The sequence below is a fragment of the Sesamum indicum genome, linkage group LG2, assembly GCF_026168435.1.
Source record: "Sesamum indicum cultivar Baizhima isolate 11 linkage group LG2, ASM2616843v1, whole genome shotgun sequence".
NCBI lineage: Eukaryota > Viridiplantae > Streptophyta > Magnoliopsida > Lamiales > Pedaliaceae > Sesamum > Sesamum indicum.
The window spans coordinates 568,128-591,822 of record NC_142658.1 but is presented as its reverse complement, the minus strand read 5'-3'; the positions used below and the strand labels follow the sequence as shown (position 1 = coordinate 591,822).

The window sequence follows — 23,695 nt, the reverse complement described above, 5'->3', positions numbered from 1 at the left end:
AACGCGTGAAAGGCGTATGAGGGTAATTTGATAGTAAAAAGATTTATACGACCTGCAATAAGTCAATCAGGGATTAATATACGTTTTTTTCCCAAATTTTTTTTATTAATATAAGCAAATTCAGTAAGTTTTGACTAACAGAGGGACTCATTTGTTAGATGAAAGCAAACTTTATGGGTGATAAATGTAATTTCTCAAATTATAGGAGGCCTAAGTGTAATTACACAAAATCTCAGGGGAGGGGAGGGTAATTTTTCCTAATTTTTAAGGATAACTACATCGTTCATCAATAAAATTTGATGTAATTACGCTTAAATTTTTTATGATTTAAAAAATTATATATAATACCTCTTATATTGTTTCTATCTAAAAATAAATTCATCTGTTAGTTAAAATTGATTGAATTTGTTGATATTAACAAAAAAAAGAATTGATGGAAAATTTATATTTAATCCGATTGACTTATTACTTATTTATGACATGTTAAATAAATTTTCTTGACTAAACTACTCTTTTAAGAGTGAAAATATACATTCTCAAATGTATTATGGTGTGAAGATGTATAAGAGTAGTTTGACCATAAAAATATTTATTTGATTTGAAATAAGTCAGTCATAAGTAATTTCAAAGTAAATATGAATTTTTATTTAATTTATTTGTTAAAATCGACAAATTTTATGATTTTTTACTGATGGAGGAATTTTTTTAGTAGACGAAAACAAAAGATAAGGGAACTAAATTTAATTTTTCGAAGTACGACAAAGAGTTTATGTATGATAATACTAAAATTTAGAGGAGGGCATTGTAATAATCCCTAATTCTTAATTATGTTTTAGGTGTAAAGTTAGAAATAAACGTATTGCAGGGGTATAACTGCAAAACTAAAAAGATATGGGCCTACGGTAGCAACTGGTGGTACGGTAAAAAACGGAAAAAATGAATCTTTGTTATCGTTGCCAGGTGCAATTGTTGTGGCGGAGACAGCAGCAATGGCCCTCGGTGCAGCAGCCATTTCAGACGCCGAAGCTCCGCTGCTGGACGATACAGTCGAGGGTTCCATTGACTTCAAAGGCCGCCCCGTTTCCAGATCCAAATCTGGTGGCTGGAAATCAGCTTCTTTCATCATAGGTACTGTTTGTAAACTAATAACTGCGTTTATGAGTTTCTCACCCATTTTATGTTTCTTTTCCCTTCACTTGTGCGGTTTTTGTACTTGTTAGGCGTTGAAGTGGCGGAGAGGTTTGCTTATTATGGAATAAGTTCGAATTTGATAAGCTATTTGACGGGACCCTTGGGCCAGTCCACAGCCACGGCGGCGGAGAATGTCAACGTGTGGTCTGGGACGGCGTCGCTTTTGCCGCTGTTGGGTGGATTTTTGGCAGACTCATTCTTCGGTCGATACCGGATGATTGTTGTTGCTTCTGTCCTGTACATTTTGGTCAGTGGTAGATTCTTCTGAAAAAATTGAAGCTACGGTTTATAATGTTCTCATATTTATGGAATTCTTCTTTTTTTATTTTTCATTAACGAGCGAATTTGAATCCAAATAGGAAGTAAACATTTTGCTCCAGATTCATAGGTTTTCTTTTTGCAGCTACTTCTGGTTGAAATAGTCTGTTCTCTGAAATTTTCCAGGTTAGGTGGACTAATTAGTGAAGACTCCACTTTGAAATAGAAAAAGTAGGAGTGGAACTAATTCAGTCCTTTAGATATCCAATAAAAGAACTCAACTTTGTGATCGAGTGGAACATGAAAAAGAAAAAAAGTTACAAGAGAAGAAAAGAACTTTTGACTTAGTTATCTTGAACAAGTTCATTGTTTGGGTGAGAACAGGTCAATTTTGGTCTTTTTACATTGTGATTGATTACAGGGACTTGGATGCTTGTCTCTATCAGCTCTGATTTACTCTTTCGACTCTTCTGATTCGCCGCCACAGCTGCAAATTGTTCTCTTTTTCTTCTCCTTATATATAGTAGCATTAGCACAAGGCGGGCATAAACCTTGTGTCCAAGCTTTTGGAGCTGACCAGTTTGATGAGCAGGATCCAGAAGAGTGTAAAGCTAAAAGCTCATTCTTTAACTGGTGGTACTTTTCCTTCTGTGCTGGTGTTGTGGTAGCTCTGTCTGTTTTAAACTACATCCAGGACAACTTGAGTTGGGGCCTTGGCTTTGGAATCCCCTGCATTGTCATGTGTCTTGCCCTGATTCTGTTTTTGCTTGGAAGCTATACGTATCGGTTTCGCCTACAAAGTGATGAGAGGAACCCATTTCTCAGGATTTCTCAAGTATTTGTCAGAGCAGCTAGAAATTGGCAGACCACCACTTCAGTTATATCCATGGAAGCAGAAAATCAGGGAATTCTGCCTTATGAAGGCTTTCAGCAATATGAGTAAGTCAACTGAGGTGCTGTCTCTGTCAAGATATGGCATTTAAGATCTAAAATTTCATGAATTACATTACCTGCCCAAAGAAACAGATTATCTAAAAGTTGTTGAGTGAGATTTTCTTTTTCTTGGGCCATTCTTTCTGTCTGAATCAAAATTTTCTTTTTACTGATATCTGATTGCAGTCACATAATTAATTACCTTTCACCTTCTTGAAACTGAGAGAACAATAAGAAGCTTGCCATGATTCTATATGTACATCTTTGCTTCTGTTATTATAATTGGGGGATTAACTTCAGTTCTGTCTTGATGATAGGTTTCTTAATAAAGCATTAGTTGCACCTAATGGTTCAAAACTAGATGGGAAAGTCTGTAGCATCACTGACATTGAAGAGGCTAAGGCAATTCTTAGGCTTGTTCCAATATGGGCTACATGTTTGATTTATGCAGTAGTATATTCACAATCATCCACTTTATTCACCAAGCAAGGAGTTACAATGGACCGTTACATCACCCCAACGTTTCAAATACCAGCTGCTTCACTCCAATCTGTCATCAGTTTATCCATTGTCATCTTTATTCCTGTCTATGACCGGATTTTGGTTCCAATAGCCAGAGCCATATCTGGGAAACCATCTGGCATCTCAATGCTTCAGCGGATTGGTACTGGAATATTTCTATCTTTGCTTTCCATGGTAATTGCAGCTCTAGTTGAGAGGAAACGTCTTCAAACAGCTATTCAATATGGGCTGGTGGACATGCCAAAGGCGACAGTGCCAATGAGTGTGTGGTGGCTGACACCCCAATACTTGCTTTTTGGAGTTTCTGATGTGTTCACAATGGTTGGTCTTCAAGAATTTTTCTATGACCAGGTCCCGAGTGAATTGAGAAGTATAGGTCTTGCTCTATATCTCAGCATATTTGGGGTTGGGAGTTTCATAAGCAGTTTTCTCATCTCTGTCATTGAGAAAGCCACAGGTGGGCAGGGTCAGGACAGTTGGTTCTCCAACAACTTGAATCGGGCACATCTAGATTACTTCTATTGGCTTCTGGCGGGGCTTAGTACAGCTGCATTCATCACCTACCTCTACTTTGCAAAATCTTATATTTATAATAGAAAAGGCAATGTGTGATATTATCTCGCATAAGACGATATCAACTTCCACGAGAAACTAGAGAGAGCAAGTAGGAAATCCTAGAGTATTTTCTCATGGAAAGTATTGGTGCATCATTTTCTATCTGCCATGCTGTTGCTATTTTCTCATAAAGATGGTATGCTTTTCATTGACAGCAACAATGGTTTCTACAAAGATTTTCTTCATTGTATATCCTTAGTTGGCCTATCATCTACTGGTTACTGAATGTTCCCAGAACATAAGGTCTACTGATTGGCCGCATTCGATGATACTGTAAACATCATCGAATTGTAGTTGTAGCAACATAAATATCATCATTGAAATATTAATTTGAATGTTTATTGGCTGCAAGCTTTAGATTGATTACGCTTTGAATTCCCGTAACATCATTGTATATATGAAATCGCTTAAAACTGCAAGATTGCAAACTTTAGAAGTCTGTAAAACATGCGTATGTAATTGTATTTGTATCAATTTAAAACACAAGCTCACACACGGAAAGACTTTCGGTACATGGGTTGTGCATGTTCTATCAATTAGCATGCTCATGCTCTTTTGTGGACAGTATCGTACATCTTTTCACATTTGCACTGATTTCGACAATCGTCATGAACTTTCAGTCTTAGGATTCATCATAGTTAATGATACTTTCTTATACCACTCTCCCAATACCATCAAGAAAAACTAGGCAGTACATGATATCATGGACATCATTGTTTCTTTTACGTAAAACATTACAAGAACCAGATGTTACATAAAGCACAAAATAACGAAAGAGCTCATCATTAACTGCTTGAACAAGAAAAACCATCATTACCAACTCCAATTAACCATCTAATCTCATAATCTTAATGTAATTCGTATTTCCTATCCTTAAGAACTACTTTGTCTCTTTCCCGTTTCTTCTGTTGTCTTCATCAAATCAGTTTTGACTAATAAGGGAATGTCTATTGTGGGCCGCTAGTTTGAAGAGTAAAGCAAAGTCATTCAGAGTTTCAAAATCTTACCCTTCAAGTGTGGGCGTATATGCAGAGAGTTAATACCTTCATGTCCTTTCAAGCCAAGCCAAATAACACCCACAAATCCGTACTTATATATTAATAACCCATTGTCTTTCTCCTGATTTATGTATCCAAAAACCTTTAATCTAGCATTAAAGAAGCAAATACACGGTATCGTAGAATCATGAGCAAGTTAACATTTCTTTGCTTTCTTATGTTGCTAGTGGTACCCCCTAGGAGTGCAGATGAAGCTTATCCTGACAGGTTTGATATTTTATCAACTGTCGAGGATTCGGACAAACAAGAAGGAGATTACGATGAATTTGAGCTCTTAGACTCACCGTACTGGAAAAGTGGTCGTGGGAACAAGGTTCTTGTAAATGTGGATGCATTTGGTGCAGTTGGAGATGGAGTGTCTGATGATACTCAGGTAAAAAAAAGTTGTAGTGGAACACTCCCTGTCCGAATATTTGGAGGAGAAGATTTTACCTTTTCTTTTCTGAAAGTCTGTACATGTATTAATTTCAGGCCTTTGTAAATGCATGGAAAGAAGCTTGTTCCACACGAAAATCAGTTCTATTGGTCCCTGAAGAACGTAGGTACCTAGTAAATGCTACAAGATTTAAAGGGCCTTGTGCTGACAAGATTATAGTCCAGGTATTTATATTGATTTGTTAAATGTGTACACTGAAATCTAGTAGATGTCTGACACACACAAAGACAGATATCCTTTCTTTTCCTCTATAACATAAGTGCTATATTTTGACCCGAATACTAAGTCGGAGTAAATCTTTTCATCAACCTCAGTGATCAGTGAACTTGATGTGCAGATTGATGGAACTATTGTAGCGCCGGATGATCCCAAAAATTGGGATCCCAAGAACCCACGAATTTGGCTTGGTTTTTACAATTTAAACAGGGCTGTTTTCCAAGGAAACGGGGTTATTGATGGCTCAGGAAGCAAATGGTGGGCAGCTTCTTGCAAAAGGAACAAGTCCAATGTAAATCTTGAATAAAATCATGTTTTCATAGTTTTAGAAGTTGTGTTGCATTATTAACAAGTACTGTTTTTTTCTTTCCTCTCCGTCTCCCTCAGCCATGCAAAGAAGCACCAACGGTGAGGTTCTACTGCATCAGTTGTATGAAACTACATATGTTAACACCAGATCTGGTTAATGAAAATGTTACCTGATGCAGGCTTTAACTATAAGTTCTAGCTCAGCTGTAAGAGTGAAAGGCCTCACAATTCAAAACAGCCAACAAATGCACTTTGTGATTACCCGTTCTGATTCAGTTCGCGTGACTGGTGTAAAAGTTTCAGCTCCCGGGGACAGTCCCAATACTGATGGAATTCATATTACTGAATCAACGAATGTAGTTCTTCAAAACTGCAAAATTGGAACAGGTTCGCGTTAAATGGCCATCTTGTCTTGGTTTCTGATATAACAGTGAGCATTACCATTTTGCATCTATGGCTGTAGGTGATGATTGTATCTCGATTGTCAACGGTAGCTCAACTATCAAGATGAACAATATATATTGTGGGCCTGGTCATGGAATCAGGTGAAAAATCAAAACATTTTCTTTTACGTCTGCTTCATATAATTAGAAAGAGTAATACTAGATATTTCAAGATTTATATCAGATATATCTGACAGCGCGTTGTTGTTTCTTCTGATTATTATGCTGCAGCATAGGCAGTCTTGGGAAGAAAAACTCCACAGGTATAGTTGAGATGATTGACCTGGATACTGCTTTCCTTCGAGGCACAACAAATGGCCTTAGGATCAAGACTTGGCAGGTAAAGTCCGACGCTCTTGATTTACAGAAGACAAGAATTATGAGCATCACTGAACAATCTTATTACAGTATGCAAAAAGAGCAGTACAAGGTTGAGCAGAAGAGTGAATAACATCCCCTGTTCAAACAAGAAACATACTAATATGCTAACTTTGACAAACTTTGCACCTTTTGCAATTTAATCTTAAATTTTAACCGACTCGTATATTCATGTTCAGAATCTTCAGTCAGAAACATGAGCAAGGTCTTTTTAACATCGGAGATCTCCATCCTATTTCTTGATAAAGATTTTTGGTTTGTAGGGAGGTTCCGGTTATGTAAGATCGGTGCGCTATCAAAATGTGAGGATGGAGGACGTCTCCAATCCCATTATCATCGACCAATTCTATTGTGATTCACCAAAGAATTGTAAAAATCAGGTATAGCATGTGCTGCAACTTATCATTAACTCTTATAATTACATTTACACTCCCTATAAAAATGTGAAATTACAGTTTCGCCTAAAGAAATTTTATAATTACACTTATTTTTCCTCCAAAAATTCATTATTTACACTTGACTCTCTTTTGCTAGGATTTGGACGAAAAATACTAACGTCAGCCAAAAAAATTGCATAAATTTTCAATTTACCCATAATTTAATATATTAACCCCACTTCATATATATATAAGTACAAAAATATACAAGAATATTAAATGATGGACAAAATTAAAAATTTATATATTTTTCTTTCCTTTCATCAATATTTTCTATCCAAATCCTAACGGAAGGATACGAGGTATAAATTGAGAATTTTGAGAAAGAGTGTAAGTCTAACTTCAAAACTTTTTAGGAGGAAAATATAATTTAGCATTTTTAAAGGGGGTTTATGTGTAATTAACCCCTAACTCTTAATATATCTAGGTGAATATTTTATTCCGCTATCTGCCTGTCATTTTGAAGGAAGAAATAAGCAACTTCGTCTAACTTGATGCTCGCTTTTACCAATACATAATATTGAAGCTTGTTTTTTCACCTCAATATCTTAGACTTCAGCCGTTGCAATAAGCCAAATCATGTACCTGAACATAAGTGGGACTTCTAGAAGCCAAAAGGCCATCAAATTTGCATGCAGTGACACAGTTCCCTGCACAGACATCATTCTCGACAATATCGACATACAGAGCAAAGATGGCACTGTAGAGACCTACTGCAACTCTGCTTCAGGCTTCTATTTTGGATATGTTCATCCTTCGGCAGAATGTTTGTCGTCGTCTGATAAGGATTTGACGATCTCACAGGCAAAAGAAGCCGAGGTCACCAAAAGCAGCAGAGAATATCTTGTCCATACAGAACTTTGAGTCGACCTCATTACAATTTTTCTGATACATGAGCATTAGAGTATGAGACAGCATGGCATTTATTGGAGCACATCTGAACTCTCAGATTCTGTTCTTGAAACTCTAGTATATGTCACTATGTTGTATGGTAGTCAAGAAGTATATGTGATACAGCTTCCTTAGGATACACATTAAAATATTTTGAAGAACACCAAGGAATTCCTTGTACATTTCCCCATATAGAATTGAAAATTTGAAATAGAATGAGAATGATTTAATGCAAAGTATTTCTATCTCCACTTATCTGCTAGTATACGGATTTGTTTGGTTTGCCATACCTAGACAAGAAGTTGAATAACTCCTCAACATCAAAGGTATTACTTACTTGATCATGTGTATCCGTAAAGAGTACGTCTAGTTTACAAATTTCCATACACTAGGTAAAAGAAACTCAAGAAAATGAATGAAAACAATTTCCCAGTGGGACTCCAGTTCAGTCTGAGAATCCAGTAGGCGGGGATAGTACAAATCTTGACAGCAGAGCATAGAAGGCCTTCTCTTTTCCGCTCCAGTTGCTTTGAAGCATCCATCTCAATCTTAAGCACCTCCATGGCGGGCTACAAGAACAGCTCGATAAAGGGCAGCAACGTGCAGGAAACATATGAACACAATAATCAGATCATCCAAGAGACCAAATATGCCTAACAGTGCTGCGACAGGGAAATTGCAAGCTTTACTGAGAACCCAAACCAAATAATTAAGAATGTTGGAGCCCTAATAATATAGTACCTTCGGGAATGATGTCCACTGGGCTAATGACATATATAGCACTAACAAGCATCTGCATCAGGTAAAAAAGGAAATTCAATATCCATGTGAAGTAAAGTCAGTAAATATGGTTTGCACAACCGAAAAGAACTGCAGAACTCCAACAGCAAATGACTTGGCATGTTCGCCTAATATCAGGTCAAATAAGTGAAGCAAGACGTATACAGTTCCTCGACTATAATTGTATTGGTCTTTAAGTAGTTGTTGCAATAAAATAGTTGAATGTTCTCTAGTGGATCGTGCGATGCAAAAATTAAAGGTCATTAACAATGAGCTGACAAGAGTTAGTCCCAGACTCCCAGTTAACCTACATTCTATTGTTCAACATTATTTGAGAAATTGTAATTGACGAAGAGACATCTTTATAGGCTCAATATCCAGACTTTGTGGCCTTAGTCTAGTGCACGCACAATGAATTTCAAACAAGCTTAACTGGCCAAGTTTTTTTTTTCAATTAAACCACCCGGGGATGGGGGAGCTTTTTGGAGTCCCCAACCCTTCTTTATTAAAATCAGAAAGCGAGCAAATTTACAACGGGGACTACAGAATCCCTATCATTTCTAAAAAGCTGTAAAAAAAAGGAGTACTACTCCCTTACAAAGCTTAACTGGCCAAGTTATTTAGCCAACAGATTTCTTTATATAATAAATGAATATAGCAATATCATCAATACAAAATAAGTGATAACGACCCAAAAAGTCCTTAAAAACTAAAATGGTAAGTAGCGAACATAATAAATTGCAGCCATATAAAAGCATAGCAGTTAAAAATGAGAAGCATCAGATCATATTCTGTAATGGTTGTATAAAGGGAGTGACAAACTTAACTGCCAGATAGACGCGTGCCCTTATAACAAACGGGAGTGATCTTTGAGGATCCATCACATCCCGTAACAATCTCTTGAGAAGAAAGGGAAGGTCTTGCATTCTCTGCGACAAAAAAGGATCCGTATATGTAACATACATGCCCTAAGGACAAAGCGCACGTGAAAAAGCAGTATCTCTTTCGGATTTCATAGTATCTGGCAATAGTAATTACGCTGCTCTAAAAAATAACCATGTTTTTTTCTTTAATACCGAAGCAAAAAGAAATCAGATATTAACCTAGTTACTTTTTGGATGGTTAACTATAATAAGAAAAGATGACTACTTTCAGGAGCAGATATACAGAATGCATAAAGTAATTCATGAAGAGATGAACTCCAACATAATAGCAAACAGAAAAAGATATAGCTGCTATCAGCAAAATAGCCAACCCACAACATAGCTAAGGAGCAAATAACAAGGTATGTATTACTTGATAACCTGCATTAGACCATTCGAGCGTTCACCATATAGACGGTTATATCTTTCGATCCTCTGCAAAATCTCAGAAACATCAGACATATGGCGCCGCCTAGATGAAGCCTCACTAGGAACCAACAAGGTAATCTCACGTCTGCATAAGGGGCATTTACATGGGTGAAGAGCAGCTCCGTGTTCCCAAACTTGTAGGATACAACTACCTGAAATAAACAGCCCATCAGGTATTACAACACTGCATTTTAGTTGAATGGGGGAAAATATAACCCATGTCATGTGATCTATTTCAGACAAACTTATACTGCCATATCATCTTATGCTCATATGAATATGGTGATAGACTTTGGGGCCAACAAGGGACTGGGGCCGGGTCGTTGAAGCTTACATAAAATCATCAGACAGTAAGAATGCAGTTCTTTTCAAAATGCGCTCACAGGCCCTAATCCTAATATTGAAACAGAAAACTTCTCACTCATCAGTTATCGCACTTGGAATTCTTTGAACAAGATAACTGTGAAATAAAACTTCAATTTATCCAGCATCTGCAAAATAAACGGCGCAGTATCTTAACATGTGAAAAGCTCAAATCATTTCAGTGAAGAGCTCTGGTCAATCCAATCACAATCAATCTCCCATCCCGTATGACAATTTCTTTCCAAAAACGAAGGGTCCCTGATTTTAATCTAAACTATACAAAAGCTTGGAATCCGCATAACAATAGTGTTGCGCGTGTGTAAAAGAAGGACGCACCGCAGAACCAATGACTGCAATTGGCTTGGCAAGGAATATGAAAATTGGCATGGCATATGGAACACACATCATTCTCCGGTGGCCCATCCATTTTCTCTCTATCCAAATCTCGCAAATTTCCCTTCTCTCTCTGTTTCTTGATCTGCTGCTGCAGTTTGTTGTCGGAATTGGGAATTGGGGTTTTGAGTATAATGTGCCTTAGTCTGTAAGATTTCTGGGGCTGTTTTGTGATTAGAGAATACTTGTGGGCTTGAGGCTATGAATTTTGTGTATTTTTGAGAAAAAACATAAATAATATAAAGAAGTTTTAATGAAGAAAAAGGACTTTTAGTTAAGTAGGCATAGCTTAATTGATGATGCATGATTAGAAGGATATGAGTTTGATTTTCATTGATTTGTGAGGTTTTTCGCTTTTCAAAATTGCTCCCAGCTTATATTAAGGTAGAGGAGGTGCCATAAAAATCTAAGTGGACGAACGTGACGAGTTGAAAGGTTCCCATACTGTTTGAAGAATCGAGGTATAGATGCCAAACAGAGCTAACTCCTATCTATATTATAGAGTTGTTCCTAAGAAAGATTATTAATCTTGAGTATCCAAACAATTAATTCTTCAAATAGGGTTTTTTAGTTCCAGCACCCGTTATTAATCTATTTTTATATAATTATTCATATGTTATAATATAATAATAATAATAATAATAATTATTATTAATTATATTTATATTTAATATTAATTAATAATGTATATTAATTATTAATAATTAAAAATATAATATAATTGTAATCCATCTAATTAAAAAAATTAATTAAGAGGTTCAATAAGATAGAGTAGACAAAAACCAAGAAATTGAGGGGATAATCTGAAATAACTATATACATTGAGGACTAAAATGAAAGATTTAATTTCCATACTTGTAACGGTTAAATTGCATTTAATTTGAACCTCAGCCCAGCATCCATTGTGATTATGCTCACACCTGACACCACAAGAAGGCAAGAAATCCAGCAGAGATTATTGGTATAGCCATTATGATTACCATAATCCCCAAACCATCAACATTCAATTCCTCGGAAATCAACCCACTATATATTAGTAATCCACGCTCCTCCATTTCTCCGTTTTTCAGTTCCCAAATTCGACTCAAATTCCCAAATAGACGTCGCCGGTTTCAGATTCAGGCGTCTTCTTTAGTTCTCCCGCTTCTCCCTTTCCCAATTGATCAGGTGATTTCTCTGTTTATGGGTTTGTTCTCTTCCGTTCTTGTTTTATGGGTTTTGATTCTAAAAGTCTGAAGTGGTTACAGGTGATTTTGTCTTTTAAGGGTTTTTTTTCAGTTTGAGTTATTGTTTTTTGGTGGGTTTTGATTCGGAAGTTCGCGAAGTTTTTATCTCAAGAAAGTTTCGAACTGTTGCTTTGATGGTAAAAAGAAGGAATTCTCCTCATCTTGTTTTCCTGTCCACTTGGGTGGACTAGATTGAATGATAGATAATGAGTGGTCCCAGAACCTGCATAAAATTTTTTCATGCTCTTTCATTTAAATGTGTCTGTGTGTATATGTAGACAAGATCATCAGCAAAGCTGTTTGTGTATTTACATGCATTCAGAGGCAGATGCACGCCTAAACGTTCTTGATAGTGTATAGATGTAGTTTATAAGAAGTCTAACTGATCAGTAAATGTGCACTTGTGTACATTAGGATACGTATCACGAAATGCTTGTCTACTGGGTTATTCAAATGCTTGACTTAGGGGTGTATTGCTTGAATATGAGTAAATACTACATATGAGGGGGATTAAGATGTAATTTGACTTACATAGTGGATTTCTGGCGTATCTCCTGAAATAAAGCAAAACGAGAAAAATGTCTGAATGAAAGAGTGTACCTGTAAATCTGCTGTATTTCCAGGTGTAATGGTTCTGCGATGTACCAATACAGATACACTTATAAGTAAAGGTGCACGCATTACAATTAAAAAGAAAACAGAGAACTTCCGCTGAGTCTTTAGGACTTTTGGGATACTGGAAACTGACACCAGAATGCTGAACTCGAGGTTGGATATAAAAGCATATAAAACCAAAGCCACAAATCTGGCAGATGTGTATAGGACTTTTCCTGTATAATCATCAAAATGAAGGACTAACTGCATTTCTTATGTATCTACTTTTGATAACTCGTTACATTCTTGTTGATTTAATATATTTATTTTCTGTTGTACACAGGTTCTTGTTCCTTCTGAGGCTAAAACTCTTCATCTGTATGAAGCAAGGTATATAGCGCTGCTGGAGGAGGTATAAAGTTATATACCATGTACTTCCCACTATTTAATGATGATTAAACTGCAACAATTGGTCAGCCTCTTCCCCAATCCACTGAGTTGAATGTGAATCAACATGTTGCAACCTTTTTAGTCCTAGAAGGTGCAGAACCAAACTTAATTCTGAAGTTTGTTCCTTGTGCGAGCTACACCTATAAGATCTGAATATATTTGTCCTAGATCAGAATAAGTTTCCTTTTCCTCTTTAATTGATACATAGATCACATTTTGATGGAAATGGAGGATTCTTTTGGTAAAATAGGCTATGTGGCACAATGGTTACTGGAAGCTTGCTTATAGAAATAGTAGGCACAACTTATAAAGGTTTAAGTAAGGGGGACAAACGACTTCATTAATTTGATATTTGACAAAATCTTAGTTTTTGCTCCACCATAATTTACCACTTAAAGATAATGGAGATGTGATAACCATGTTTTCCTTTCCCTTTTTACTTTTGTGATTATGCATTGAGAAGTGTGCGGTATTTTATAGTTAGCTTTGAACTACTAGGACATGTTGATTGATTTTTACTTCTACTTCCTCTTCTATATCAATGATGTACAGCAAGTGTCTATAGGAAGATGCTCAACTCTTCATTAATAAAGTTTCTTCGACATCCTTCATTCCTTCTTGTACTTCTTGACCTCTCCATTACCCTTAAGTTTTGATGTTCTATGATATTCCAGACACTTGATTTATTTGCAAGAGCCTCATTTGTTGCCTAGGCTAAAAGTTGAAATAAGTTCTTGAAGTGTGGATCATAATAATATCCCATGAATCCAACCCTTTTGGCCTCAAAAATCCCATGCATCAAGATATTTTCTAGTCTGTCTTTCTTTATTGAAATAGTATTTAGTATTGTAGGGGCTAATAGTAGTACATGGTTTAAACATTATATTCTGAATTCCTTATGCGTTGAATATTTTGAGCACTGGTATTACATTAAGGCTGCCTCTCTGATCTAACCTCACTTTTAAGCAAATAATGCATTAATCTTTGTTTGCCCAATCTCTTAGTGGGTAACAACTGATGTTACTTTCTCCTACTTTTCCGAATGCAGTCTTTATTTCGGAAGAATAAGCTATTTGTGCACTTTGTGTTAGATCCAATTGGCTCTAGTGGTACATCATCAGAAACATCATTTGCTGCTAGATATGGTTGCTTGGTCATAATAGAGAAAGTGAGTTTCTATGCTTTAACATCTTTGTCCGTATCAATTTGTGCACTCACCTAACCTTTCTCGAGTGCTTTGTAGGTTGAACAACTTGAAATTGGAGCATTAATCTCAATAAGGGGCGTAGGTCGAGTAAAATTATTGGAATTTAAACAGGTAAGTCACAATTAAATCAGAAATCCTTTGACATTGTAAGTTCTTTCACTACATCTTACATATTTCTTCTACAAATATTCACCTAGCCTTTGCGATAAATTTGAGTTCTAATCAGTTTTATAATATCATAACATAATAGAATCATCATCTTTTGCTTCGAAACAATAAAAAGATGTAGTCAAGGTCGCTTAGAACTTGAAGCAACAATGGAGAATATAATACTTTAGAGTGTAAGGGGGAAAAGATACTATTTTCTTTGTTTAAGCAACCTAAAGTCGCCAAGCTCATCTCTTGTCAATGATTAATTCGAGTAAGCATCGTGATAGGTGGTATTACTATCAGGTAGTATGACCTATGTTGAAAATGATGTTTGGGCAATTGCTATAACAATGTATAGCGAAGATTGTGGTCAATAATAGTTGCATGAGCAAGCAGAAGCATAGATAGTACCAATAATAATTGGGATCCCAATAGTGGATCTTCGATAGCAAATATCTCTTATTCATCTCACTGTTCTTCCTAGTCTTCACTTTTTTGGTTGAAATGGTACTTGGAGTTGTGGGCCTGAACTCTAGTGTTATATCTGTTATTTTCATTGTTGATTGGATGAACTTCAAGCTTGTGCTAGCAATGCGTCATTTTTTGTTGTCCAGTTAGTAACTAATAGTGCTATAGAATAATTACATTTGGGTTGACAATAGGGGGCAAATCTTTACTCTATTTTGAATGAAGTGGTGTTATTTGGCCAAACATTTTCAACATATAGGTTCTTTGTACTTGTATACAAAAGCCATAAGTGATTAACTGAGAGATTGTTTATTCGAGAAGAGATGAAATTATTATGAAAGTTCTGAGAAATAAACTAGTCAGATTGTTTGGTGGAGCACTATTGATGTAACTGTCGTAATGGTGACTATACTAGAAAATGCACCTAACACGCTAGTGATGCATCTTTTGGTTTGTAATCTATTATGTCATATGATAGTCTTATTTCTATAAACTTGTGGGACCATAGCTCATATAATTTTTGTCAAGGGTTGATGAATGTGTAATATTATAAATCAGGCCAAATTGTGCCAGAATTTGAGTTTGTTGGACATAATACATAGTGCAATCAACTGTCTAGGTAAAGCGAATTAACCATGATAATAATGCTAAATTTATGAACATATATATATATATATTATTTCAATAAACGTATTTAAGTTTCTCTTGCATATATTTACATGTATATACACTTCATCTTTTTCATTTATTTATAAATTTTTCTACACCAGATAAACCTGAAATTCTTCATTGCCTTTTGTAGCTTTAAAGAATTTTACCATGGTTCGATCAAAGATAAGATACGAGTTAATTGCTGACGAACGTACACGACGTGAGACATTTAAGAAAAGAAAGACTGGTTTATTTAAAAAATTGAATGAATTGAAAACACTATGTGACGTTGAAGCTTGTGGCATCGTCATTAATGGAGATGGGACTCAATCAGAAGTTTGGCCCTCACCGCATGCGGCATCCCAAGTAATTCAAAAGTTCAAAAACTTGCCCTCTTCTTCCCAAACAAACAATATGGTAAATCAAGCCGGATTTCTTAGGCAAAATTTGTCTAGGTTGTCCAAGAATTTGGATAAAGAGACTAGGAAAGTTCAGTCTCTGGAGAGGGAACTACTTCTAGCCAAGTGTCTGGTCGAAGAAGAGGTGGATGTCAGCAATTCAAATGAATTGCATGAGATGCTTCGCCTATTGGAGAGGAAGATTGGAATGGTTGATCGTAGGATTGCCGATATTGAGCCTTCTAGTTCTAACATGGTTGCAAGTCTGAAACAGACAAATGATGGACCTCATCATGGGAAAGGAAAGCAACCCCTTTGAAGATTCATTTTTGAATCATATATTAATTGGCAATCTTTTACTTAAATCCTTATTTGAGGCTCTTTTAAAGGTGCAAAATCTTTTAAGGGCCTTCTCTTAGTACTTCATAATACTCATTCTTCTTTATGTATTATTTTGATTTTCTTGGATATTTTATAATATCCTATGGTATTGTCAATGAGTGTTTGCTTCTGTGTTGAATAAGTTGTGCAAAATTCTTTTAACTTTGAAAATGTATTTCCATTCTGAAGAGATAAGAAGAGATACATGCACCTTTATGAAATTATATTGTCGATTTTGGGCTACTTAGGACATACTTTAACTTTCATAACATTAATATTTTAGAACGTTAAGGATCATTTGTTTTGTCTTCCAATAGCCGACCAACCAACTCCTTTTAGCACGTAGTCAAATGAAAGTAAGATTATATAGGTACCTCTTAAAATCTAGAACTAGAGATATTATATAACATTATTAGAAAACCATCATTTACATTAAACGGTAACTAATATTCAAGTATTTATTTGGTAAACTATTGTATGTTGTTATATTTATCATTTCTTGGTAATAGTTGCTTACACAACGATAATATCTCTAATAGATTTCTCTTTCAACTTGTACGTAAGTTGAAAGAAAAATTAAGACACATAGACTCGAAAACCAAATTTTACTGATGATTATATAACATTTTAGCTCACTGATACTTAGCTTTTCTGGATGACAAGAACTACTAAAGTAGCTTTTGATGAATCATAACCATAGTTATTAAAGGCGTGCACCATGGTGCAAGGAGCGTGAGGCTCAAGCACAGCTCCATTTTCAGAAAATGGTGATGGGCTTTGCTATGGAAGTGGAAAGGTGTGCCTTCAGCAAGCCCAACCCTTTTTGGGAGTGTGAGGCTCAAGCCCAGCTCCATTTTCAGAAAATGGCGCTGGGCTTCGCTATGGAAGTGGAAAGGCACGCCTTCTGGAAGCCCAACCCTTTTTCGGCTGGGTTAAAAGAAAAACTTATGGGTGGTGCCTGGCGACAGAGAGAGGCAGCGCAGCTGTGGAATTTCGGGCGCTAGGGGCTGCATGCGGCAGTGGGCGCAGTGTTGACGGTGACTTGAGTTAGAGCTGCGTGGGTACGGCCGTGGGTGTGAGTTAGGGTTTCTCAGCATTTTTTAATAATTAAATAAATATAATATATAGTGTTAGTACTATAGTAGAATTACAAACATATCAATCTACCAAAAATATCAAGTACAAATAAAAGAAATATACATAAATCTCCTAATCAAATTTCTAACAACATTTAATTGTTTGTGCATTATTGATGTTGATGTATAGATATATAATTACATCTTTAAACATGCGCCATGCTTATTAATGCACAAGCCATGGCTCCAGGGCACCTTTGCGCCATGTGCCTTTAACTACTACTATGATCATAACCTACTAATTTTGGATCTCCTTTACATTGCTCGAATGGTTGCTTACATTAAACTTTCTTTTATATACTAATTTGAATCCTTACTGAAGGAACATTTATATCAAATGGAAACTTTTATTGTTATACTTGATCAGGGTTGTATTAGAAAATATTATAATGAGAACCGAAAAACTTTAAGTGAAATTAATAGTATATATTTTCGTGTTTGACATTGGATTAATAAGTGCTTAGAAGGTGTCCACAATATTGCTCCCTTAATGAGAAATGTAATTATCATAGTTGCTAAATCTATCGTAATGAGAAAAAGTCACTGTTATAGTTGTTAAAGGCCCATGGCTCATCATGTTACAAAGGTGCCCTGGAGCCATGCCGTGGGCATGGTGCACGCGCTTTGTGCACCATCTTAAAGCATGATGCATTTTTGCACAAATAAATTATATATTCATACATCAATATTGTACAAACAATTAAATATAAATACCAGAAATTAAATATTTTATTCTTTTTTTGTTTTTCTTCTTTTTTTCTAATTTCTTTTTAAATAAAATAAGTTAAAAAGGCTGGGTTTCAGCAAGTTCGCCTCATTTAGAACCGGGAGAAACCCAATATTCAATCCTAACCTTTGAAAGGCTGGGTATAGCGCGCCATGGCGCCACTGCCAAGAGCAAGCCCATTTGCGCCGTGTGCCATGGTGCGCCTTTTATAACTATGGTAACTATAGATGTCATTGAGGATAGTTGCATTATAAGTGGTCACTTCATCAGATCGGATAAAAATTTGGTTGAGAATTAGATACACCAAATTGCAACAAAGTACCAAAGTGAATTAATTGTTTGAAATTTGGTTGAAATAATCTTTATGTTTTTCAGGTTGATAATTAGGTTGACTGATCTTTTCTAAATAAAAAATGGTAATTAGTGAAAATATTAAATTATAAAAATCATGCTTGGACTTTTATTTATTATTTTTGTTTTGGAAACTAAAAGAGTACAAAAAGAGTGTAAGAATTCACTAACAAATATATAAATGTGTATAGAAATTAAATATAAAAAATATACCAAGTGATTCAATAACTGGTATCATTTAATAAAGTGAAACCAAAGACCAAAATCAACCATATGTGTTTAAAATAAAACATCCATCACAAAAACAAAAATCTTTGGGTTGGTTTCTGTACATGTCGCATTCTCAATTTTGGTTTGGTTGGTTCAATTGTGGAAACATGAGCACCATGTGTGCTTATTCAAAAAAGACACGCGAGCTGAAAAGGCTAAAAGGCCAAATAGGTAGCAAACTCATTCAATGAAACAAATAAAGGGGATACTATATCTTTAGAAACTAATGCCTGTGTATTGAAACCATTTTAAATATATTAGTTGAGAACAGAAATTGGCCTGACCTTTTATTGTTAGTTATGTACTTAGTACCCAGAAAAATTAAAGTGAATTATGTTGGAAGATGTGAACGAAGTAATCATCATCTTCATTCCTTAAAACGCTTAATATCTTGTTCATTTTAGTCAAATCTATTTTATGGCTATAGAGGACAATTTTTTTCTTCCAATTGTGAATTGTTTTCATTGAAGTAGAGGATTAGGTCATATTTAGTTTCTTGCACAAGAGCTTCTGTAGTGACGTTCTTTTAGGTCTCTTTTTGCCATTAATTTATTTTTCATAATGTATTATTGGCTAAACTTCAAATGAATTGTCACATTTCTTCCTGTTGCATACAGCATATGTTCTAATTTTCTATTCCCTATTGATTTTTTCCCCTACTTTTATGATAATGCATTTAGTTTATCTGCAATTCTATTTTCAATATTTCCTTTCAAATCCTTCAATAATTCATGAATATGCAGCACAAAAGTAATTGTAAGGATTAGTTAAATGGTTGGCTGTAGGTTTTGGCATAGGATTCTGAATTCACTATCTGATTCTATTTCCATATCTATGGGATCCATGCATAGAATCCATATAGAGAAATATGCCTTTTCTCATTTTGGGAGAACAATTCCTGAAAAGTAATTATGAATGACGGTAGAGTTTGTGCAAAATGCATCAGAGAGTTGGTTATACAACATCAATCAACTTCTAGGTCATAACAGAGCTTGTGGGCTATAGACTTAGTTGAACTACAATTATTGTTCTTTAATCATTTAGATATAAGTCCAACAATCTATAAATTCAAGGAATATAAAGGCTCACTTGTTTGCTAAGAATTTCAGCGTGGAGTTTGAAGTACATCTCTTGTTATCTTGTAATGGTTGCACAAGGTCTTTTTAAGTAAATGAACCCTTCAAATGAAGTCGTGGAAATCATTAAGCAGTGAGTGACTAGGGGAGCCCAAAGTTGGTTCAATTAGTCTTATCTTACAGCTTGACTTCTATCTACTATACTAGTTTTCCTTGTCATGGAAATTACCGAAGGAAATTATCATAAGGTTGCTTTTCTGCCTGTCCCTTGACTTTCCCATGGGAAGTCTTGTGTTTGAATGAACCTTGGGGGTACATGTGTTGGGTGCGTGAGTGTGAATAAAAAAAATGAAAAAAAGTTGCTTTTTGTGCCTATATTATATTTAACCTTGTTCTCGTTATAATTCTAGTCTTTCTTTAGCTAAAGACATTAAGAAGCAATGAGTTAACTATGTTAAGATGTTGAACTGGTTGAAAATGGCATCTAAGTTGATAGATATGGTTGATTAGATACAGTATAAATGTGGGCCTTTATGATATATTATGGAATTCTAGCATCTAAAACATGGCCTTTCTGCCTTTCTATCTAATGACTTAACTACGACTAAAGCATCAGACTTCTGCCAAATAAATCATGATAGCATAACATTTTGAGTTACCAAATTTCCCATTTTTGGGGAAATTCTTTATGATGTTACCCTGAGAATGTTATACACCTTATAATCTTTATGTGTGCCCATATGACTGCACATGTATTTACATACAGTGCAAATCCTATAGGTTTTGCTTCCAAAATTTTCCTACTTGGCTAGTGAATAAGTTGGTAGTATGCATTTTGTTTTAGCCCCAATTTAAGATGGATTTATTGTAATAGCTAAAGTTATATTGAGGTGAAGATATAGCCAGGATATCTTAAGATTTTCAATATTTATTGAAGCCAATAATAATTTCTTTTGTCTTCATGGATATAGGTTTATATGTTTAAATTGTCGAAATATGAATAACTTAAAAATGTTGCGTGCTTTGCTGGAAAGTAAAATTTGGTTCTGTTATGCTTCTTCCTAACAGATCAACTGAACTATCTAATGCTCAATTGTGAGCGAGTCTTAGACTTGTTTGTCCTGGAGACTGAAAAATGACCATTAAAAGAAGAGTAACCCATCTATAAGATTTCTATATTGACGATAAAAACATGTAACTTTTGTCTTTTCCACTTCATCAGGCCAAAGAATAAACGAGGGAAACACAACATAAAGTCAATTATAGCAGGGACCACAGAAAGGTTTGAACTAGTTATTATCATTTAGATCATTCAGATATTGTGTGTGTATGTTCCTGCTTGGTATTTCCTATTGGGATGAGAAGGAACTTAGGCATTGATCTTTGTTGATGAAAGAGGCTGTGAGTTGCTGTTGCTCATTATTGTTATCATTTTCCCACGACGATCTAACCCTTAATTTTTTCAAGCTGGTGACTGTTTGGTTCATATGAAATGTCTATAAAAGAAATAGAAAATTGTTCCCTATGTTTGGTTTTATTTTTGGGCATTTCCTGAAACAAGACAAAACACACCCAATATTTGATTTTTTGTTTTATACACCTTATCTGTATGTTTTTTTGTTTTTCAACTTTCAATATAATATATATATACACACTTATATATATAATATAAAAGTGTGTATAGATATATATTATATAAAAGAGACATGATTCGACAATGAACAATGATTTTTGTGTCTAAAAAATACAACAATTTATATATAAAAATATATATAAAGGAGAGATGATTTGATAGTGAACAATGGTTTTTGTCTCCCAAATCCCAACATCAAACCCATACCACTTATTTTAAAATATTTTAAATTACCTCAAAACACAAATCCAAACATACCAAGATCTACTCCAACACACATTTTTATCTCTATTTTTGTCTCTCTATCTTCAAAACACCAAAACAAAACCAAACACTATGGTTATGTTTGCAATTGTTTGTGCTAGTGCCTATTGCTTACTTGTAAGCTCCATGTAGGTACAACCTTACCTGACAGGTGAAGTTACACCCCTGCAAGACAATGTTCTGCACAGCACAACAGCAATAAGTTCTAAAGTTCTGGGATTGAAAGAAGCACTCCACAGTTTAAATAGCTTGGAGATAAAGTTGAAGGTTCTTGCTCTAACCCCCCTCCCAGTCAGATTGTAGACTTTCATTTCTTGGAAGAAGTTGAAACATGTTCATTACAAGCAGACAACACGTTTTATGCATATAATTTGCTTGGTGGCTATTACTCTAACTATTGTCAAGTTGTATGGGAATGTACCTTTCCCCTGTAACCATTGTTAGTTTTCCCAGCATCCCAACATTAAAAGAAAGATGGCTGCAGCCTGGCACCACTCCATGTAATTTGTTCCACATGAAGGGCTAAAATACTATACCTGTTTCCTGTGGTAGGTGGACACTTATAGTTGGCTAAGGCCTTAGTTGTGCGGCCCAAAAGGCAATCTACTGATCTATTAGATCTATAGGATGCTGCCCCATATATGCAAATTTAGTTATCTTTTTTGGTTTGCTCAGAAGGTTGGTTGAGGTTGGAAATAGAGAAGTGGACAGTTGAACAGCTTGGGTCATGTGCATTTCATTGAGGTTATTGAGAAGAAGGCACTTTTTTAATTGCCCTAAATGGATGAAAGCAATCTTACCTAAGTTGAGTGTTCGTTTATGCTAGTATTTAAGAGATGACCTTTGCTTGACTACCATAATAAATGTTGTTCTTTGAACTATTTATAACAGGCCCCAGGGGAAGCATCGTTGCAGACTCAAACTATAAATTCTCTATTTTGGGCGGAAAACCAACAATCTTTGGATTGCAACACAGATTTCATTCCACCTGTGGCCGAGCGTGTTTCTTTTGCAGCACTTCAACCTGTTTCAGGTCAAACATTTATCACCGTATACAAATTACTGCTTTTATTTACCAGTTTCCAGACGAGCACCTTACTTATCTCTTACACACCTTGGCAGGTGCAACAAAATCAGAATTGCTCAAGTTACAGAGAGAAAAATTGACAGCAATGGATGTAACAGATACACTGGTAAGACTGGAGAAAGCTGTGGAACTAGTTAGAGACAATACGGCCATTCTTGCAGCCAAGCTTGCTATTCAATCTCTCGACATGCGTTAAGGAATGCATAGTTCAAATGTCAATATCTCAACACACACGCCAAACTATAGCACGGCATGTATATATATAAAAGATTTTGGTAGTTGTTTGTTGTTCAGTGATTATCATTCATATATGTTGATATTTTAACCACCATCAACAACCACCAACTCCACATCTTGCGATGTAATTAACCTTGTCAACGACCTCATTTTGGGCCTGTTTTTACATAATCAGCAAGTTAAGCAAGATAAAGTCGTGAGTGGTGTAGATTCATATAACCAGTAAATGGAGAAAGCAACAGCAACATACCATCAGCAACCACCATCTCCACATCTTGCAATGTATTTAAACCTTTCTCGACAGCCTCCTTTTGCCCCTGTTTTTACACAAACAACAAGTACACATGAGACGCGGACTCATATACATACAGATTAAATATCCAGCGCCATCAGCAACTTCTATCTCCACATCTTGCATCATAATTGAACCCTTCTAAACTGTCTCATTTTGCCCCTGATTTTACATAACAGCAAGTTCAGCAACATAAAGTTGTAAGAGGTGCAAACTCATATAACTAGTAAATGAAGAAATCGATAGAAACATACCATCAACAACAGCCATCTCCGCATCTTGCGTTGTAGTTAAATCCTTCCCAACTGCCTTGTCTTGTCCCTGTTTTTACATAAACAACAAGTTAAGCAAGATAAAAGTTGCAAGAGGGGCATACTCCTCCTACACATTTAGATTACAATATGTTAAAGCTTGCGGCAACGACTGACCTCCTTGTTGGAGGGCAGGAGCAGGGGACGGCCGATAGGCCGTAGCAACAGGACAACTACCTACAATTTAAGTTACAGCTCAAGGCAAGGTAGA

At 35.6% G+C, this 23,695-nt stretch overlaps 5 protein-coding genes across 7 annotated transcripts; 4 read left to right on the top strand and 1 right to left on the bottom strand.

The window, feature by feature from the left end:
* The first annotated feature begins 933 nt into the window (after positions 1-933).
* On the top strand, positions 934-3,885 carry LOC105175495 (protein NRT1/ PTR FAMILY 5.10). The gene is made up of 4 exons (XM_011097950.3): positions 934-1,128; positions 1,221-1,438; positions 1,871-2,388; positions 2,700-3,885. The coding sequence occupies exons 1-4, from the start codon at positions 990-992 to the stop codon at positions 3,514-3,516; spliced, it is 1,692 nt and encodes a 563-aa protein (XP_011096252.1). The 5' UTR covers positions 934-989; the 3' UTR covers positions 3,517-3,885.
* Positions 3,886-4,519: 634 nt separating this feature from the next.
* LOC105175487 (putative polygalacturonase At1g80170) lies at positions 4,520-7,923 on the top strand. Its single transcript, XM_011097938.3, has 9 exons — positions 4,520-4,950; positions 5,049-5,177; positions 5,351-5,521; positions 5,617-5,637; positions 5,718-5,925; positions 6,002-6,083; positions 6,213-6,321; positions 6,623-6,739; positions 7,349-7,923. Exons 1-9 carry the CDS (start codon positions 4,705-4,707, stop codon positions 7,658-7,660), a joined length of 1,395 nt encoding a protein of 464 aa, XP_011096240.1. The 5' UTR covers positions 4,520-4,704; the 3' UTR covers positions 7,661-7,923.
* Positions 7,924-7,989: 66 nt separating this feature from the next.
* LOC105175477 (E3 ubiquitin-protein ligase RNF170-like protein) lies at positions 7,990-10,730 on the bottom strand. Of its 2 annotated transcripts, none has more exons than XM_011097927.3 (5): positions 10,519-10,730; positions 9,772-9,971; positions 9,295-9,396; positions 8,429-8,480; positions 7,990-8,349 (listed from the first exon to the last, which is right to left on the bottom strand). In XM_011097927.3, exons 1-5 carry the CDS (start codon positions 10,607-10,609, stop codon positions 8,237-8,239), a joined length of 558 nt encoding a protein of 185 aa, XP_011096229.1. In that variant the 5' UTR covers positions 10,610-10,730; the 3' UTR covers positions 7,990-8,236. The 2 variants fall into 2 exon arrangements, with proteins under 2 accessions (XP_011096229.1, XP_088733584.1); XM_088877458.1 differs by having other exon boundaries at positions 9,772-9,977; positions 10,506-10,590.
* Positions 10,731-11,454: 724 nt separating this feature from the next.
* Positions 11,455-22,937, top strand: LOC105175466 (ATP-dependent protease La (LON) domain protein). Of its 2 annotated transcripts, XM_011097916.3 has the most exons (7): positions 11,457-11,742; positions 12,739-12,807; positions 13,894-14,013; positions 14,089-14,163; positions 21,690-21,824; positions 22,449-22,590; positions 22,680-22,937. In XM_011097916.3, the coding sequence occupies exons 1-7, from the start codon at positions 11,548-11,550 to the stop codon at positions 22,838-22,840; spliced, it is 897 nt and encodes a 298-aa protein (XP_011096218.1). In that variant the 5' UTR covers positions 11,457-11,547; the 3' UTR covers positions 22,841-22,937. The 2 variants fall into 2 exon arrangements, with proteins under 2 accessions (XP_088733869.1, XP_011096218.1); XM_088877743.1 differs by lacking the exon at positions 21,690-21,824 and having other exon boundaries at positions 11,455-11,742.
* On the top strand, positions 15,475-16,219 carry AGL87 (AGAMOUS-like 87). Its single transcript, XM_088877744.1, has one exon. The coding sequence runs from the start codon at positions 15,490-15,492 to the stop codon at positions 16,036-16,038; it is 549 nt and encodes a 182-aa protein (XP_088733870.1). The 5' UTR covers positions 15,475-15,489; the 3' UTR covers positions 16,039-16,219.
* Positions 22,938-23,695: the final 758 nt, after the last annotated feature.